We start from the raw sequence: 19,395 nt of genomic DNA on the forward strand, positions 1-19,395 counted from the left end.
TTAATATTTTTCCATGATCTCACCCCTCAAGATTAAATTGTCAAGAGTTAATCTTTTTTTACTGAACCCGAATTAAGGGCTTCACAAATTGCGAGTTTAAGAGGATATATCATATTTAGCAGGCTTGCCCCAGTTTGCTTGGTTTTTCTCATTTTTTTTTAAAAGTTGATGTTTTCTTGTTTTTAATCATTTTTTTCCTAGTCTTGCTTTGTAATTTTTTACAATTTGCCTTTTATGGGTTCAGCCCTGGATTTACGATTAAGATTGTCGGTTTCAGAAGTTAGTGCCGGTTCATTCTCTCTTTTTTTTTCATTTTTTAAATTAGTTTATTTCAACTTCAACCTCCAAACTTTTTTTTTCTTTACACTAGATTATTTTAATTTTATGTTCATGGTTGTGGAGTATATATGCTCACTTGGTTTAATAGGGTTTTTTTTCCTCTACAATTTCACTCTTTAACACTAGGTTGTTTAGTAAACTGGAATGACTAGAGTCTTGTTCTTTTCTTTTTATTGTTTTTTTTATCAAACTGGAATGACTAGAGTCTTGTTCTTTTTTTTTTATTGTTTTTTTTATCGGATTACACACACATATATATATATATAGATTATTAGTTGAATTAATGACTCGAGTATTTAATTTTTTTACCTTATTATTTTCTTCCATGTAAAAAAATTTTATTTAGTCTGTTATAAAGTATTTCCTACAAATTTAGTTAGGTCTAAAGTGATAATGTCACTGATTCAATCTTTATATCTAATATTTACTTTTTATTAATGATTGTTTGATGGTACAGTGAGATGTGATTGAAATGCATTTGATTCAAAACACAATGTTGAAATTTTTTGATTAATATCATGATTTTACATATGGTCCATTGAAAACTCCCTCTTTAAATATTGGTCATGAAAAAGTTATAATTTGTAACCTATTTTAAATTAAATTTTTAAACTCTAGCTACAAAAATTATCACAAAATTAGATAAATGTCAAGTGCCCACCTAGAATTGCGGTTCAACCTGTTTTACATGATTGTTTTTATTTTATATTGTTTTTCAAGTATTTTTATATTTTTTTAAAGTGTTGATGTCAGGAATAAATTAAAATATTTATTTTTATATATTTCTAAACAAAAAATATTTTTAAAAAATAATATATGCAACACTTCCAACACATCCCCTGAATCTTTCATACAATCAGCATATCCGACTTCCATAGTTTTATTCTAGCTATGTCCATTATGTAAATTATGAAAGCAGGAAAAACTCAACTTTAAATAAATAAATTTATTTTTTATGTTTATACTAGCTTGGATGTTGGAATGTTATCTATACTGCACAAAAAACTTTATTCCATAAAAGTTTGTGAACTATTAATCAATCTTTTAAATGATCCACGTCCCCGAAATCTCTTAAACTTGTTTCATGCTTAAAAAAATGGTAATTCTTGTACCATACATTTCTTATCCTTAATTGGTATGATTCTTTTTATTATATGATAATTTAAATCTATTCCTCGAATTTGAAGGTTAAGCTGGGATTTGAGATAAGATTGTTCATCTACTAATTTTGATAATTTTATTCATTTTTTTTAATAAAATAATTGATAAATCATATTTGATATTTTTCTTTCTAATCCAAGAAATTCTCTAATGATTATATAAATACAACACGAGAGAGTATGAGAGAAAGAATAATTATTTTTTAAAAAAGACTTTTTATATAAATATTTGTAGAAGAGAATTATTAAACTTTGCCGGTAAAAATTACATTGCTTCCTTTTATACTTTATGAAATGAATTATGTTCATGAAATGATCTATGTATATTTAGACTCGATGTTTTATTAGGTCTAATAAAAAAATAAGTTTGATATTTTATCATATTTATATTTTTTTAAATTTAATATCTAATTAAACTTATAAAATATGAATTTAATATCTTGATACACCTGTAAACACACTTATCACTTAGATGAATCCAAAGATGATACATGCAACCCTTTCTATGATTATCCTTTTGAAGGGTTATTACAGGAAAAAAAAAAAACAAAACTTTGATACATCACTGTCTAACGAGGGACTTGAATACATGGTAACTACGAACAAAAATTCATAGTTGATAGGATGATTTAAATTCCATTTGCTCGCTCTATACTAGCTGGATCGACACATCTAACAAAAATCATCTACGTGGAAGCTTGCAAGGGATTAAAGAAGTTGTTAGTCAAAAATACCTATGACGTGTCAAACAAGAACTCTCTGGGTGTGGCATAAGGTGCTGCTTGTCTTTTTTTTGTTAGTCAAAAATACCTATGACGTGTCCAACAAGAACTCTGGGGGTGTGGCGTAAGGTGCTGCTCATCTTCTTTTGAACTTCGGTTCGAGTTTTAGTGGCAATGAGGCTAGCGAGTGATTTCCTTTCTATATCTGTTGGCTTCTCTCTGTGTGGTATGTCTGTCACCCCCGCGGTACCTTACCTGTTTACTGGGTTTGCAGGATGTTCAGTGGACTATGAGCTTAGTCGTGGTGCGCGTAAGCTGGCCCGGACACCAACATTAATAAAAAAAAAAAACAAGAACTCTCTGGGTGGATCTTGTTAACAATAGCCCCTGTTAGCTACGAACCCTTTCCAATTACACGCACATCCACTTATTTTCCAATTATATTTGAAAATCTTGGCGGGTAATTCCATTAAGTGGAAGCCGTTCCCGCCAATTCGCCCAATTTTATGTCCCGTTTTAGCCCTTTAAAATGGTGAATAGAAACAAAAACGTGCCAACACTAACTTTTTAACTCGATCAGCGCGCACGAAGCCGGAAACGGGCTGAACTCCGAGTCAACTCGTTGTCTGGCGGATTTTAATTCAATTTACGAGAAAATATTTATAAAATGATGTAACAGTTGTTTGAATTGCCCAGGGTGACTCGGAGGCGAGATTATGCTGTCTGCGGGCACGCATATGCATTTCTGTGCGATTGTTTTGGCTCTTGCTATGTTGCAAGGAGCCCCCACTCGTGGTGAGAAAGCTATTAAACTTGGCAAGGATAGGGTCAAACGTGGAGTGGATAGTTTAGATTTAACCTAGGTAATTTAAAAAAAATACTATTTTAATATTTTTTAAAAACCAATAATAAAATAATATTTTTTTAAAAAAAATATATAAATTATAATGAAATCTGGAATTAACTTATCAAATAAGTTAGTTATGATCAAGTCAACTCCCATCCATTTTAATTTAAATTTCAATTTAAGCTAAATCCTGAAGCTATGAGTTATTAAGTTAACTCCTCATATCGATTTAATAAAAATGATAAAGAATTCTAATAACTCATCAATGATTATCTTGATAGTCATCAATGGAGAAATAGTTACGAAGAGGAGAAAAGAAATCAAGGCTTCGTAAATAAGAACATGCTAAGATAATAATGATTGTGCGGTTAAATGTCGTGTGCAGTGTGCTGTGAGTTATATATTTTTTTTCAATAAAAAATTGTTTATGCAGGGTTTTCATCACATTTTTGTAGTTAGAAAAATTATAAGTGAAAATAAAAAAAATTATACATGAATGTAATCAAATAAATTAAAAATTATGTGTGTCAATTGATGAAAAAAACCAATAAATAATAACAAAAAAATAATCAAGAGATATACATAGAATTTAATCTTGTAAAATGAAACATTTATTCTATTCTACTATATTTGCTATATTTATTTATTAAAATAATTTTTTTATTTAATCAAATGGTAATAAAAATAAATATGCATTAATTAATTAAATAAAATAAAAAATATTATGCAAACCTTCATATTATAAATATTATTTGTAAATAAATTTTTTCTCTTCTACAGGACAAAGCTCTTTTGTATAGAGGATAAAATATATATATATATGAATAAGAAAAACTTTTTTCAAAATTAAATACATTACCAAAAAATAATTATTATTTAAAAAAAGCTTAATGGACAAAATAAAAGAAAAATAAAGTGTTAATATAAATACAAATGAAGTAAAATTTTGTTTAGAGTAAAAATAAAAAAACATAGATAGAAAAAAGAAACAAAAAAGAAACAAAAAAGGTCATGTGTTGTTATTCGTGTGACTAGCCCTTTTTTTAATTGCATTTAGAGCATGTTACACCAAATTTTTTAAGAAATTTTTTTTAGAGAACGCCTCGTTTGATGTTTCTCAAATTCCAAAAACAATAGTAGCTGAAAATCATATTCTAACTTTTTTTTACTCAATAACATGTTGCTAAATCAATTATTGACTCGATATATCTAAAAAATATTTGAATTATCATGATAAATGTATCAATGATCTCAAAAAAACAAAAAAAAAACACTATGAAAATAAAAAATAATTCAAAATTAAAAACCAAACCAAGATTAACTTTTTTTAAAGGATTTTTATGAAAAAAAACATCTAATATTAATTCTTTTCGTCAAATAAAACAATTTTTCATTCCAGACCCACTTCTTCCACCCTCGTAATTTTCTAAAAAATCACAATCAATTAACGTACAGTTATTACTAAAACACTAAAAAGAAATTGAGGACTAAAATAATTTCTTGACAAATACGTAATGCAACACAGTGACATCCGCAGTGATTCGTGTGTGCGTAAATAGTACTTGCCTCTGCAATAAAAAAAAACAAAAAAAAAAACATGCGTTTTAAGTTGCAGAATAATAATCTTCACGTAAGAACCGCGCCTTGTTAATCTAGTTGATGTTTTCACCTCGGGACTGGCACGTGTGAATAAAACATTTGAAAATTGTAAAACGGTCGTCGTGTAATATAAGCATTTTGAAAACTTGAAAATGTACACTTGAATGGTATTTTTTTTTTTTCCCAGAGGGTCAATCAGACTTTCCATCAACGCCTGGATCCGAACATTTTTTCAAAAAAATTTTCATCTGACACTTCCTAATGTCCAAACTCGAGGTGGGGAAGCGAACCTGTTTGTCTGCGCGTGTAAAGCTGCATTTCAAGCTAAGAGGCATAAAAAGATAATTCTTTTTTAACTTGAAACACAACAAGATGCATGAGCACTTGATGCTAACATTAATTCTCCTGGATGTTTTATTGTGCTCTAAGATACAGGTGATTATTCACTGTAACAGTGAGGGTGCGAAATTAGCCTCGCAAGAAAAACCCACTGGCTTGGGTATTGGTGGCAAAAATGTATTTTCACATTTGCACAAACATAATATGTGGGGCTAGACTTGTCATTTTCCTTTTCTATGCATAATAAAATCACTACTATAGCCTTTGATTGGAAAATCCTTATACTTTAGGCTAGAAGGTGTCTATGTACTTTCCTTTTTTTGTGTATAATGTAAATACTTTGACGCCCTTAGACATGGAAAAATTAAAACTCTTTTATAAGAGTATTTTGGTAATTTTTCTATTGATTTTGATGTAAATTTTAAAGATTTTAAGAGGTGTTATTGTGATTATCACCAACATATAAGTGACATGTGACATTTAAATAATACGTGAGTCATCAATCATTAAAAACAACTTTTTTAAAAAAATATAGAAAATCTCAATATCTTTTACATGGTGTTATGGTGTTGAAATGGATGTAGGCGATGTATCATTAGTTTAATGTTAGAGATAAGTTTTTTTATTTATTTTTTCTTTCTCTCCATGTACAATTTTGTGTCATTCATGCAAAAATTCGAAGCATCTCCTGCAATTTTTTTCCTTTAAATTTAATTTTTATCTTTCTTATCACTGTTTTTTTTAAAAAAGCTATAAAATTATAAGTATTTTTCAATTTCATCCTCTTACTATTTTTTATAATCTATTAAATTACAAATTATTTTCAATCTCGCACCTTCTCATATATATAGTCAATTAATTTTTTTTTAATTTCACTTTTGTCATTTTTAAATATATATATCTATAAATAATCCATCAAAATCTATATGTTTTTTAATCTTGACCCCTGAATTTTTTTTCATTTAGCTTTTATTCTTGTTTTTTTAATTGCTATTTATTTTATTTTATATTATTTTTAATGTTTTTAATAAATTTTGATCCTCCTTTAGTTTTTTTCTATTAAATTTTATCTTCACTGTTTTTTAAAAAATTGTAAAACGGTCGTCGTGCAATATAAGCATTTTGAAAACTTGAAAATGTACACTTGAATGGTATTTTTTTTTTTTTCCCAGAGGGTCAATCAGACTTTCCATCAACGCCTGGATCCGAACATTTTTTCAAAAAAATTTTCATCTGACACTTCCTAATGTCCAAACTCGAGGTGGGGAAGCGAACCTGTTTGTCTGCGCGTGTAAAGCTGCATTTCAAGCTAAGAGGCATAAAAAGATAATTCTTTTTTAACTTGAAACACAACAAGATGCATGAGCACTTGATGCTAACATTAATTCTCCTGGATGTTTTATTGTGCTCTAAGATACAGGTGATTATTCACTGTAACAGTGAGGGTGCGAAATTAGCCTCGCAAGAAAAACCCACTGGCTTGGGTATTGGTGGCAAAAATGTATTTTCACATTTGCACAAACATAATATGTGGGGCTAGACTTGTCATTTTCCTTTTCTATGCATAATAAAATCACTACTATAGCCTTTGATTGGAAAATCCTTATACTTTAGCTAGAAGGTGTCTGTACTTTCCTTTTTTGTGTATAATGTAAATACTTTGACGCCCTTAGACATGGAAAAATTAAAACTCTTTTATAAGAGTATTTTGGTAATTTTTCTATTGATTTTGATGTAAATTTTAAAGATTTTAAGAGGTGTTATTGTGATTATCACCAACATATAAGTGACATGTGACATTTAAATAATACGTGAGTCATCAATCATTAAAAACAACTTTTTTAAAAAAATATAGAAAATCTCAATATCTTTTACATGGTGTTATGGTGTTGAAATGGATGTAGGCGATGTATCATTAGTTTAATGTTAGAGATAAGTTTTTTTATTTATTTTTTCTTTCTCTCCATGTAAAATTTTATGTCATTCATGCAAGAATTCGAAGCATCTCCTGCAATTTTTTTCCTTTAAATTTAATTTTTATCTTTCTTATCACTGTTTTTTTTAAAAAAGCTATAAAATTATAAGTATTTTTCAATTTCATCCTCTTACTATTTTTTATAATCTATTAAATTACAAATTATTTTCAATCTCGCACCTTCTCATATATATAGTCAATCAAATTATTTTCAATCTCACACCTTCTCGTATATATAATCAATTAAATTATTTTTTTTAATTTCACTTTTGTCATTTTAGAATATATAGATCTATAAATAACCCATCAAATTCTATATGTTTTTTAATCTTGACCCTGAAATTTTTTTCATTTAGCTTTTATTCTTGTTTTTTTATTTGCTATTTATTTTATTTTATATTATTTTTAATTGTGTGACAAGATAGAAAAATACAATAAATATAATAAATAATAAACAAATAAAAAAATTGAAAGATAAAAGAAGAAGAAGAATTAAGGTGCAAAACAATAAGAAAAGAAGGAAACGAGACTAAAGTGGTGAAAAAATAACAATTAAAAGAATCAATCAAAACTGGAAAATTTTAAAGAGATTCTAGTTTTTTAAAAATAATATAAAACCCTAATATTATTTTCTGAGTTTAGGTTTTTCTTGTTTGGAGAGAAATATAGAAAATATAAATAGAAAAGACTATAAATAAGAAAACCCTACAAATAAAATTCAAAAAAACAAAAGAAATAATTTAGCCAACTAAAACTAGAGCAAAAAAAACTTTAAAGACCAAAACTTACAACAACCTTTTTTTCCCCTTTTATTAGATAATTTCACTTCCCATGATTGTTTCATGTTTTGAATTTTGTCACGATTTTTTTAACTGGTATTTATTTTTTTAAGATTATTTTAAAAATTTTTAGCCTCCTTGATTTTTTTTTTCTCTCGAACTCTATCCTTGTTCCTTTTTTTCAAGCCACTTGTGTTTTATTTTTCAAGTTATTTTTTTCCTGATATTTTCCAACAATTTCATCACTAGAGATTAAGATTGGTTAATGATTAAATTTCTTGATTAAAGTCAAGTATAAGATTTAACGAGTTGTAGATTTTTAAGATAGTACAGGTTCAAAAGGTTCATTTGAATTTGTTTGGTTATTTTTTAAAAAAGTTTATATTTTCTCTCTTTTTTTCTCTAGTTTTGTTTAAAAAATTACATTTATTATTAGTTGTTCTTCCTTGTTATTCTATTTATTATTGTTGTAGTTTTTTTTTGGCGTTTCATGGATTACCACTTGAACTAATGACTTTGAAATTACCTTTTTTTTTCCACCGTAATATTTTTTCGTGTCAAAAAATAAAACATGCTCTGGCCATAATGAAGTCCAGTTTCAAGCTAAAAAGCATCATTTACTTTTTTACTTAAAACATGATAAAATTTTATGGACAAGCAACCACTAAATGTAATTGCTACTATAAAATAATATAAATTTTATATTATAATTTTATTCAGTAATTTAAATTTTTTAAAATAATATATATCATAATCATGTTGACTAAAATGTTACATACACGGATCATATAACTCACAATATATTTGATAAGATTAGGCGTAGAATAATAATGAATTTATGTAAGTTTTAAGTTAAAATAACTTTAATGTAATAAAATATATGCCAATAAATAAAATAAATTATATATTTAAATTTTATATAACAATTTAAAATTTAAAATTAAAATAATTATTAAAAGATGACATTAAATTTGCCACCATCAGCACAAGAAGCTTTAAAGCTGTTAAAATCAGCCCTCGAATCCAAGATCTATTTTGCTGGGAACATGCATATCGCATCGAGGTAAAATTATTCATTGTAAGACACTCATCATTAGTTTATTTTGATTATAAACACGTCTTACTATTATTTTTCTTATTCTTGAAATTCTAAATTCATCCTTGGCGATAACATGAAAAGCAAACGCTATTGTTGTAAAATAGAGATATAGAATAAAATATAATATTTGCAAAGGAGTGACCTCGGAGGGGCCAAGGGAGACCTGGGAAGCTAATTTTACTCGCAATAAAATTGTCTAGCATAATAAACAACATTTCTTTACCACGTTTGATGCGTTGTTTGCCGAGTAAAATGTCTGTCAAGGTAAGTAGAAAAGCACACAATACACGAAGCTCAATGCCACCTCCCTCCGCATGCATGCAAGCATCTTACACGTATTGTCTGGAAAACGAGACGATGAAACATGGTACAGGGAAAACGATCGAACAGCCACTGGTTGCCCAACAATTGCGACATATCCATTTGAACAATTTTCGGACCACATCGATGAATAATGCATGTTCGATCTACATCAGCAGCCAGGATCATCAACTGATATAACCATGAGTTTCCATAAAAACACTCGAGGATAGAAATATACACAGCAAACTGATCATAGCACACATTCAGGGTTAATACGGGATGGTACTCGGGGTCACGAGATAAGAGAGTTAATTTCTATTTTTTTTAATAAACAAGTTAAAATAATATTATTTTAAAAATTTTTTAAAAAATTTAATAGATTAATTAAGGAGATCAATAGGCTTTTGATTTTTTTTTTATTTAACTTGAACTGGTCAGGATCTCAAGTTATGTAGAGTTGATATAAATTTTACAAAAAACTTTACAATAAAAAAATTATATTATTGACAACCTATTAAATAAAACTATGTCAATCTTAAAAAATAATTTAACTAATTAGATTTTAAATTTATTTTTTAATAGTTACAAATTCGAGTCCACTCATACTACTAAAAACTTTAAATAATTATTAATTTTATTATTTATAAAAATAGTTAAAATATATATAATACTTGGATGTTGATTGAAGTTAAATTTTAATTAATTGATAGACCATGAAAATAAAAACTGTCACATAACATCTGTTCAGGTGCATCTGACTTGCCTGGAAGTCAATAAAAAAGGGGCTCGATTTAAATCCAAAAAAGATCATTCAGTAATCCTTCCCGGTTACCATAAAAATTGTGTATTAGGCAGGTTAATTTAAATTTAATTGCTTGAATAATATTATTAATAATTTTTTTTAAATTAATATGGATGTCTAGATCAACTTGTACACACCACAACTAAACCCTGAAGTTAATAACGTATCGCCAGTAACTTTAACACTACACCAACATGATCACATTCACTATGTGTACAGCAAGTAATTAATATAATGTCAAATAAAAACTCTGACCATGTTAACGATTTTCATCATTAGCTATGATACTCAAAGTTATAAAACCTGTCAAGGTTAAATGGTCTTTTAACTAATTCACGGATCCAGAACTTGTTTTTACCCTATTTAAGTTTTATCTTGATTGAGTTTATCTTGTTATTAAATTATATATTTTTTAATTATAATATTAATTTGTTGATCAATCTCATGTAATTCATCATCTAAGATTTAGAGCACATTAATCTGAGATTGAGTATCATATATATATTTTAAAAAATATATATATAATGATTATTTTTTAAATATTTTTTTATTTGATTATTTTTAAATAATTTTTTATTTAAAAATATATCAAAATAATATATATTTTTTATTTTTTAATATTAATATATTAAAATAATCTAAAAATATATTTTTTAAATTCAATTTGTTTTTTGAAAAATCGTTTGGATGGCATCCTCGGTACCACCATTTTTTTTAAAAATCGTGGCGGTAGTGTCATTACGTGGAAGATGTTCCCGCCAACCCACGCAATTTTTATGTCTAGTTCGAGCCTTTTGAGGTAAGTGAATAAAAACACAAGTGCCTGTACCTTAATTTGATCTCTTAAGTAACTGAATCGGACAAAACTCCGCGTCAACTCGTCTTCACGAGTGGATTCTAAAATTCTCGCTTGTTTTAAATTTACAATTTACATAAATGAAGCAAATATTCAGAAGGATGGTGGCTTCAGCATTTTAACTGGCAGGACAGTGTTGTCTACAGGTGCGCGTACAAAGTTCTCGTGTGATTGTTTTGACTTTTGCTGCGAGCATGGTGTGATTCAACTAATGGGCCCGCTCGGGTGCTTGACAGTCATGATATACGAAAACCGCTATGAAAATACCTTATAACATGAATTGCTAAAAAATCTTTTAAAGTTAAGAATAAATACCTGATATGATTATTTATTTATCATTTATTTTACTATAAAGGATAAGAAGTCATGGTTTTAATAAATATTTTATGATGGTTAATGATAAAATAATAAAATTACTTATTTTATTCATAGAAATTCAACAATATTATTTAAAATATATATAAAAAATTATTGAAGTTCAGGCATGCAAGATTATAATTTTATATGATTATTCATCTTATAAACATAAATACTAAATCATTAATTATTATTTTGTTAAATTTACACGTCATTGAGTATCATTGATCCAATAATTTAGAGTAAATTAATTATATATCACCATTTCACTTACGTTTTCTGCAATATTATCCAGTCAACTAGTAGAAATTCAAATTATAAAAAGGTGCCAGAAAAACGAGAGTGAGGGTGTACACTTTTTCCAGAAGGCTACCTACACCATACCAATCCCTTTCCCTCAAATTCTCTAATTTACAAAAAGGAAAAAAATCCACGTCAACACGGAAAACATATAAAAGAAAAACCCGAGTGCAAAACAACTCAGACGAGTTAAACTCAGATCTGAGTCACACACGTAACCCGATATGGGTCTTTTTTTTATTAGTCACTATTCCGTAGCAGAGAGATGCCGTCCTTCTCTTTTATTAGGGCACCCCTCTTTCTCTCGAAAATTCCTCGGAATCGCCTTCAATGGTGACCACCAAAACCTAAAAAGGTAACCTCACTCTCTCCGCAGATGCAAAGACACACACACCAGCATCAAATTTATATTCTAATTCTTGATTTCTAATTTTTTTTTTGCAGGGATCTGGATGAAATTTAGATCCACGAGGAGACAGAGTCGAGTATTATATTGAAGGTTTTTCTTTTCTTTCAAATCTGTGATCCGGTGATATTTACTTTGGATTTTCAGGGATTTTGAAGTGGATTTAGGGTTTGGTTAGATCCGACTTTGATTCTATAATGGAGTCTATGGAGGTGAAGAAAAGGGGTAGAGGTAGACCGAGAAAGCGGAAGCCAAACGAGGAAGAAAGTGAAGAGATGAAATCAATAGCTAATGCCTTGAAAAAGCAAGCTTTGGATTTTAGATGGAAGCCCTTAGTGGGTAGGTTTGTGTTGAAAGAGTTTGACAGTGGGATTTTTTTGGGGAAGATAGTGAATTATGATACTGGGTTGTATAGGGTGGATTATGAGGACGGGGACTGTGAGGATTTGGAGAGTGGTGAGTTGCGTCAAATATTGTTAGGGGATGATGATTTTGATGATGAATTGTTTTTTAGGAGGGTCAAGCTAGATGAATTTGTTTTGCAAAAGAGTGAGAAGAGGAAGAAGGAAGCGGAGAAGGATGTGGTGGATTTGAAAACGGAGGTGATTAAAGTTGAACCATCGGTGAGTGTTGCGTTGATGGTTGAGAATGGTGGGGTTCAAGTTGAGGATGATGCAGACTCCTCGAGTGATTCATGTGAGTGTGTGCGGGATGGGGAGTTGGGAATGGAAGTGGAGACTCCAGTTATTCCACCACCTCAGTTGCCTTCATCGTCAGGGAGTATAGGTGTGCCAGACGAGTATGTCTCACATCTCTTTTCAGTGTACACGTTTTTGAGGTCATTTAATATCCGTCTTTTCTTGAGCCCATTCACACTGGATGATTTAGTGGGGGCGGTAAATTGCCCTGCTCAGAACACGTTGTTGGATGCCATTCATGTTGCTTTGATGCGGGTATTGAGACGTCATCTTGAAGCACTCTCTTCAGATGGTTCTGAGCTTGCATCGAAATGCTTGAGGTATATATAGAAATATTGATACTTAATTTGCATATTAGAGTTCTTAAATGACTGGAGATTTTATGGCAATTTTGTAATATTTACTAGATTCCACAATCTCTGAAAGATTTTAATCACTCAAGGGGACAACTAAATGATCAGATAACAAATTTGGTATTCCTCCAGTGGAATGGGAGTTTGCTTTCTTTCTATCATTAAAAGAGATGTTTTGATGGGGTATTGCTCTTGCATGTATTCTTAGGCAGTTCTGTCTTGTATTCTTAATTCCTCTTCCCGTGCATGACTGTTTTTCTATGTGATGTCGACCTTGGTTTTCTATTCAACATTAATGTATATAATTATGTTTCACTTCTGGTATGCAGGAGCGTGGATTGGCGCTTTCTTGATTCACTTACTTGGACTGTTTATCTGGTCCATTATTTTACAATAATGGGATATGTGAAGGGATCTGAGTGGAAAGGATTTTACGATAATCTTTGGAAAAGGGAGTATTATTCCTTGCCAGTGGGCAGGAAGCTGATGATTCTGCAAATCCTATGTGATGATGTTTTGGACTCTGCAGAGGTAAGAGCTGAAGTTGATGTACGTGAAGAGTCAGAATTTGGTATAGATCCAGATACTGTTACAACCAATCTTCCTGATAATGGACATGGACCAAGAAGGGTTCATCCCAGATATTCCAAGACTTCAGCTTGCAAGGATAGGGAGGCCATGAATATCATTGCTGAAAGCCAAGGCAGCAAGTCTTTCAGTAATTCAATGTACCTGGCCTCGAAAGGTGCTGAAAGGGATGGACATGTATCTGATGCTGATGTAGATGGGAATGGGGATGAATGCCGCCTTTGTGGCTTGGATGGAACCTTACTGTGCTGTGATGGGTGCCCTTCATCATATCATTCAAGATGTATAGGCGTCGTCAAAATGTATATACCAGAAGGCCCATGGTATTGTCCGGAGTGCACCATCAACAAGTTGGGACCTACTATTACGATGGGAACATCACTTAGAGGAGCTGAAGTATTTGGAATTGATTTGTATGAGCAAGTCTTCTTGGGTACTTGTGATCACTTGCTTGTGTATGTATTAGCTGCCTCCGTTTACTTTCTTTCTGATTATATGGAATGCACCATGAAGCTTCACTTTGTTTGCAAAACAAGTGTCATTTAAGTGGTCAAAATTGTTCATAGGTTCTGTTTTGTTACTGTGAGTGCCTGTCTTTTAAAATGCTTCTTAATTTTATTGATTTCCTGTTCATATCTTTCCTCTTGTTTTTTTTTCCCAGGCTGAAAGCGTCTACAAGTGGAGAACCGTGTTTCAGATACTACAATCAGATGGACATCCCAAAGGTCCTGCAAGCACTTTCCGAATCCATGCAACATAGATCACTATACTTAGAGATTTGCAAGGCAATTGCACAACACTGGAACATGCCACAAAGTGCATTCTCACTGTTGGAAACAACAGGAAGAGGTTTCAATATTGCATCTGTTGAGGAAGATGCAAAACTTTCTGCTCTTTCTCTTCCTCGTGAGGAAAGCTGTAAAGTTGTAGACAATGTTGTGGCTGAGAATGCAGTTAGTGTAAATGGAAGCAATACAGATATTGTAGCAATTCCAAGTCTTGAAACCTCTTTTGATGCAGCAATTCAAGCTGGTCCTCAGTACATTGTGAGCGATGGTGATGTGTCGAGAACAGGATATTTCCATCTCATGAGAATGAAGCAGCATGAGCAGATTAAACTGGAGTCTACTGAATCAGTTAACCAGTTAGCTGATCCATCTGATGTAACCCAGCAAAGCCTGGTTTACAGATCAAGTGCAATGGAACTTGCCACTTGCACATCAGCAAACAGTGTTGGCAGTTGTATTGAGAATGGAAATGGTACTTGTTTACCAGCTTCTGTGTTTTCTCAAAACAAGGAAGGGAATCATCAAGGCATTCAAAGGGTTCAAAATTCAACAAACAATTGTTCTTATGTGGGAACTTTTTTCAAACCACATGCATACATAAATCACTACATGCATGGAGATTTTGCAGCCTCTGCTGCTGTTAATCTCAATGTTCTTTCATCTGAGGAAAGCCGCACAGAGACTCATAAATCAGGCAATGGAAGGAAAGTTGTTACTGACATTTTATTGCAAGCAAAAGCTTTTTCAACAGCTGCCTCTCGTTTTTTCTGGCCAAGTTCTGAAAGAAAGCTTGTGGAAGTGCCAAGAGAGAGGTGTGGTTGGTGTTATTCTTGCAAGCTGCCCCCCAGCAATCGAAGGGGATGCATGTTAAACTCAGCTGCTTTGACTGCTACTAAAGGTGCCTTGAAGGTGATCAGTGGACTTCGCCCAATTTTGAATGGAGAGGGAAGTCTTTCTAGCATATCAACGTACATTCTATACATGGGGGAGGTTTTATGTGGTCTTACAACTGGTCCTTTTCTGAGTGCAAGTCACCGAAAACTGTGGCGTAGACAAGTAGAAGATGCTTCAACTCATAGTGCGCTAAAACAGCCATTGCTTGAAGTAAGTCTTCAATTGATGTGTGATCACTAAGCCGGCCCTGTTTTCAGCCTAGTAAAGCATGGGGCAGCTGCTCATTTCTTGAGTCGCCCTTTATGTGTGCTAAGTGCCTTTTTTATTTATCATATTGTATGTCAGACTCACCTTGGTTTATGTGATCCCCTGGTGTTTATTTTCAGCTTGAGGAAAACACCCGTCTTGTTGCTCTTTCTGGGGACTGGGTCAAGGCAATGGATGATTGGTTGGTTGAATCTCCTTTGACCCAAAGTTCTGCAATCAGTATTGGAACTGCTCACAGACGAAGAGTGAATGGGAAACGACATAAGAAACATTCTGGGGTGACTGATACTACAGCAGATGGTTGCCATGACAAAAGTTTTGTCTGGTGGCGAGGAGGGAAGCTATTAAAACTTGTTTTTAATAAAGCAATCTTGCCTCAGTCAATGGTTAGAAGGGCAGCTAGGCAAGGTATTCTTTTCATCATTATGTGTTCCCCTTTACTAATAAATAAATAAATAAATAAATAAATAATTCAACCATACTTCTTTCCCTGTTTGCATATTCATATTATTGAAATATCCACCTGTACGCTAGTTGCATTTAGTAATTGTTTTAAATGGAGTTAATAGTAAATTTGTAATTCTTTTTGGTCATAGGTGGCTCGAGAAAGATTTCTGGGATCCATTACACTGATGATTTGGAGATTCCTAATAGAAGCAGACAGTTGGTTTGGAGAGCTGCAGTTGAAAGGAGTAATAATGCATCACAACTCGCACTTCAGGTTTGATATGATATTCTGTTTCTTGCTTCTTTTGTTTGGTATGTTCTGTCTATAAGCCTAGCAGCAATTTGTCTGTGATAGTTTGTGGTTGTCTAACTTGTGAAAATGCTGTTGGAATTTTCATCAGGTCAGATACCTAGACTTTCATGTTAGATGGAGTGATCTTGTTCGTCCAGAGCAGAACCTCCAGGATGGAAAAGGTTCGGAGACCGAGTCATCGGTTTTTAGAAATGCTGTCATCTGTGATAAGAAAATTGAAGAAAAGAAGACTAGGTATGGAATTGCTTTTGGTAACCAGAAGCATCTTCCTTCCCGCATCATGAAGAATATAATTGAAATCGAGCAAAGTGAAAATGGAAAGGATAAGTACTGGTTTTCTGAAATGCACGTTCCTTTGTATTTGATCAAAGAGTTTGAAGAAAGCTTAGATAAAGTCGTTCCACCTTCAGCCAAGAAGCCTTCAAATGAGTTATCTGTGTTGCAAAGAAGACAATTGAAAGATTCTCGCAGGGATATATTTTCATATCTTGCCTCTAAGAGAGATAAGTTGGACAGTTGCTCTTGTGCTTCATGTCAATATGATGTTTTAATTAGGTAATATTCTGTACTTAATTCTGTTTTTGTTTTTAAATTCACTGCAATTGTCATACTGGGAGAAACAGCTCACTGCTTATTATTCTTTTTGATGGTGTGATTTTCAGGGATACAGTCACATGCAGTTCTTGCCAAGGTATGATTATAACTAAGTTGATATTCTTAACTGACAAAACAAAACATGAACTTTTTTTTTTTGAAATTTTTCTTGGATAGTTTATAAACGGACAAGCATGCTGTGTCTTGTTGGGGACTTTAAGCTGCCTTTTAGCTCTTTTGTATTTCCTTTATATAAGCAGTTGAAAGAGTATGATTGTTTTGAATATCACACTAATGATTCCATTTTTGGGTTATTTTGTGTTTAGGTTACTGTCATCAAGCCTGTACTGTAAGTTCAAGAATTTATACAAACGAGGAAGCTCAGTTTTCAATCATTTGCAAGCGATGCTACAGTGCCAGAGCTGTTATTTATGATGAAAAGAGGAATGAATCTCTAACCAGCCCCTTGCCGTTGCAATGGCAAGAGCATCATAATGCAGTGACAGTCATGAAAAGCACAAGGATTAAAGTTCACAATCAACCATTTATGTCTGTCAGAACCCAGGAGAGTTGTTCTGAAGTGAACCAAGCTACATCTGCTTCTAGTAAGGCAACAAAAACCAAAAGTAGGACCCAGGTTAGTGGCTCTGAAGTGAAACAAGCTATTTCCTCATCTAGGAAGGCAACAAAAACTGAAAGTAGATCACGTAATTGGGGCATCATATGGAGGAAGAAGAACAACGAGGATACAGGCATTGATTTCAGGTATAAAAACATTCTATCAAGGGGGAGTCCAAATGGAAAACGGTTAATGCCAGAGTGTAATCTATGCAGAAAGGAATATAACTGTGATCTGATGTATATCCACTGCGAGACTTGTGCAAGTAAGCCTTATGCTCATTATAGGGTGCCATTCCTCTTAAGTAGAAAAATGTGGCTCGTTTCTGTTATATGAAACATGTTTTTTTTGTTCTTTTGCAGATTGGTTTCATGCGGAAGCTGTTGAACTTGAAGAGTCAAAACTCTCTGATGTTATAGGCTTCAAGTGTTGCAAATGTCGGAGGATAAAATCACCAAATTGTCCTTACAGGGATGGTTATGGAGATGAGAAGCCAGAGGTTCTGAAGCCGCGAAAGAGAGCATGGGAGCAAGGAATAGGAGCTGACTCTGGAACTATTGTTGAATCCGGAGACTGTGAGCCAACTACTCCAGTGTTTCCTGTGGAGAATGTTTACGTACAGGATGATGATCCTCTTCTTTTCTCTCTTTCAAGAGTTGAGCAAATTACAGAGCAGAATTCTAGAGTGGATTTTGAATGGAACATTGCTGGACAAGGGCCGCAGAAGCTTCCAGTCAGAAGACAAGGGAAGCGTCAAGGAGATGCTGAAGATATTTCTGTGTCTAATCTTTACCCTACTGATTCATCCATGTTTCTTGAAACAAACAACAACGTGAACAAAGAGATGTCTTGTGCTGAATGGGATGTTTCTGGCAATGGCCTTGACGGTGAGATGGTGTTTGATTATGAAGATGTAAACTATGAGGATATGGTGTTTGAGCCACAGACATATTTCTCGTTTACGGAATTGCTGGCAACTGATGATGGTAGCCAATTGGATGGGTGTGATGCCACTGGGAATGTTTTGGGAAACAATGAAAATCAGTTTCATGCAGCTTCAGAGAATGAGTTCCAGAAGCAACATACACTGGGTACTTCATGCGACGAGTCTCTGGAATCTGCTCCTAACACAAAGCCATGTAAGATGTGTTTGGACTTGGTACCATCTCCTGATCTTTCTTGTGACATATGCGGCTTAATGTTACACCGCTATTGTTCTCCTTGGGTGGAGTCTTCACCTGTTGAAGGCAGCAGCAGCTGGAGGTGTGGAAATTGCCGAAAGTGGCGGTAGCTGGCTTTTGTTCCACGAAGTTTTGTTTTTGTTATGCGGGGATTCTTCAGTGTTCTGTTGGACGGGATTGTAAATTGAACTGCAGTTGAAAAATCTCGCATGAAGCAGGCTTGCCCTGAGGTTGTGCACTATTAAGTAAAGATGATGATGAACCAGTTTATGCTTCATCATTGTCAAAGCCAGGGAAGGTTTTGTAAAATGCCATGGTGATATCCCTTTCTAGCAATGGATGTTTTGGCACTTGGCACACATGATGCGTCATTGCAAGTTCCCTCCCATTTAATCATTCGGGTTCGGAAGCTTAGAAAATCACATATATATTTTTTTATTTTTCAAGAATTAGCTGGTGGGGTAATTTGCTAATGTAGGGTTCTCCATTTGGCGCTCTTAAAATCATACTTGCGGAGTGAATTACTTCACAAGCTTAAAATATTTTCCCTGACTAGAGGAGATAAGCAAGTCTTTTTTCTTGTGCTTATCCGGTTGCATTGCTTGTATAAATCAAAGTTCAATCACAAGTTTTCTTGAGATCGGTTTAAATTTGATAATTTTTACGTGTTTTTTTCTTGAAGATTCATCAAGAAGTGCCTTCCCAGATTCCCGTAGGATGGAATTTATTTATTTATTTTTTATGGGACAATTTGAACTCTCCGAGTCTAG

The 19,395-nt window shown here is 32.5% G+C and overlaps 1 protein-coding gene across 1 annotated transcript; it reads left to right on the forward strand.

The window, feature by feature from the left end:
* The first annotated feature begins 11,719 nt into the window (after nucleotides 1-11,719).
* On the forward strand, nucleotides 11,720-19,296 carry LOC105111939 (uncharacterized). The gene is made up of 10 exons (XM_011007455.1): nucleotides 11,720-11,832; nucleotides 11,922-12,901; nucleotides 13,264-13,977; nucleotides 14,184-15,414; nucleotides 15,591-15,879; nucleotides 16,068-16,192; nucleotides 16,320-16,786; nucleotides 16,894-16,922; nucleotides 17,152-17,709; nucleotides 17,807-19,296. Exons 2-10 carry the CDS (start codon nucleotides 12,081-12,083, stop codon nucleotides 18,733-18,735), a joined length of 5,163 nt encoding a protein of 1,720 aa, XP_011005757.1. The 5' UTR covers nucleotides 11,720-11,832; nucleotides 11,922-12,080; the 3' UTR covers nucleotides 18,736-19,296.
* Nucleotides 19,297-19,395: the final 99 nt, after the last annotated feature.

This window comes from Populus euphratica, unplaced genomic scaffold (genome assembly GCF_000495115.2).
Source record: "Populus euphratica unplaced genomic scaffold, PopEup_1.0 scaffold5.1, whole genome shotgun sequence".
Taxonomy (NCBI): Eukaryota; Viridiplantae; Streptophyta; class Magnoliopsida; order Malpighiales; family Salicaceae; genus Populus; species Populus euphratica.

Bases quoted from the DNA above. Each gene is read 5' to 3' on its own strand.
- LOC105111939 (XM_011007455.1), top strand. From the start codon at position 12,081: ATGGAGTCTATGGAGGTGAAGAAAAGGGGTAGAGGTAGACCGAGAAAG. The intron at 12,902-13,263 runs GTATATATAGAA...TCTGGTATGCAG, and splicing joins CTTGCATCGAAATGCTTGAG to GAGCGTGGATTGGCGCTTTC. The intron at 17,710-17,806 runs GTAAGCCTTATG...GTTCTTTTGCAG, and splicing joins CCACTGCGAGACTTGTGCAA to ATTGGTTTCATGCGGAAGCT.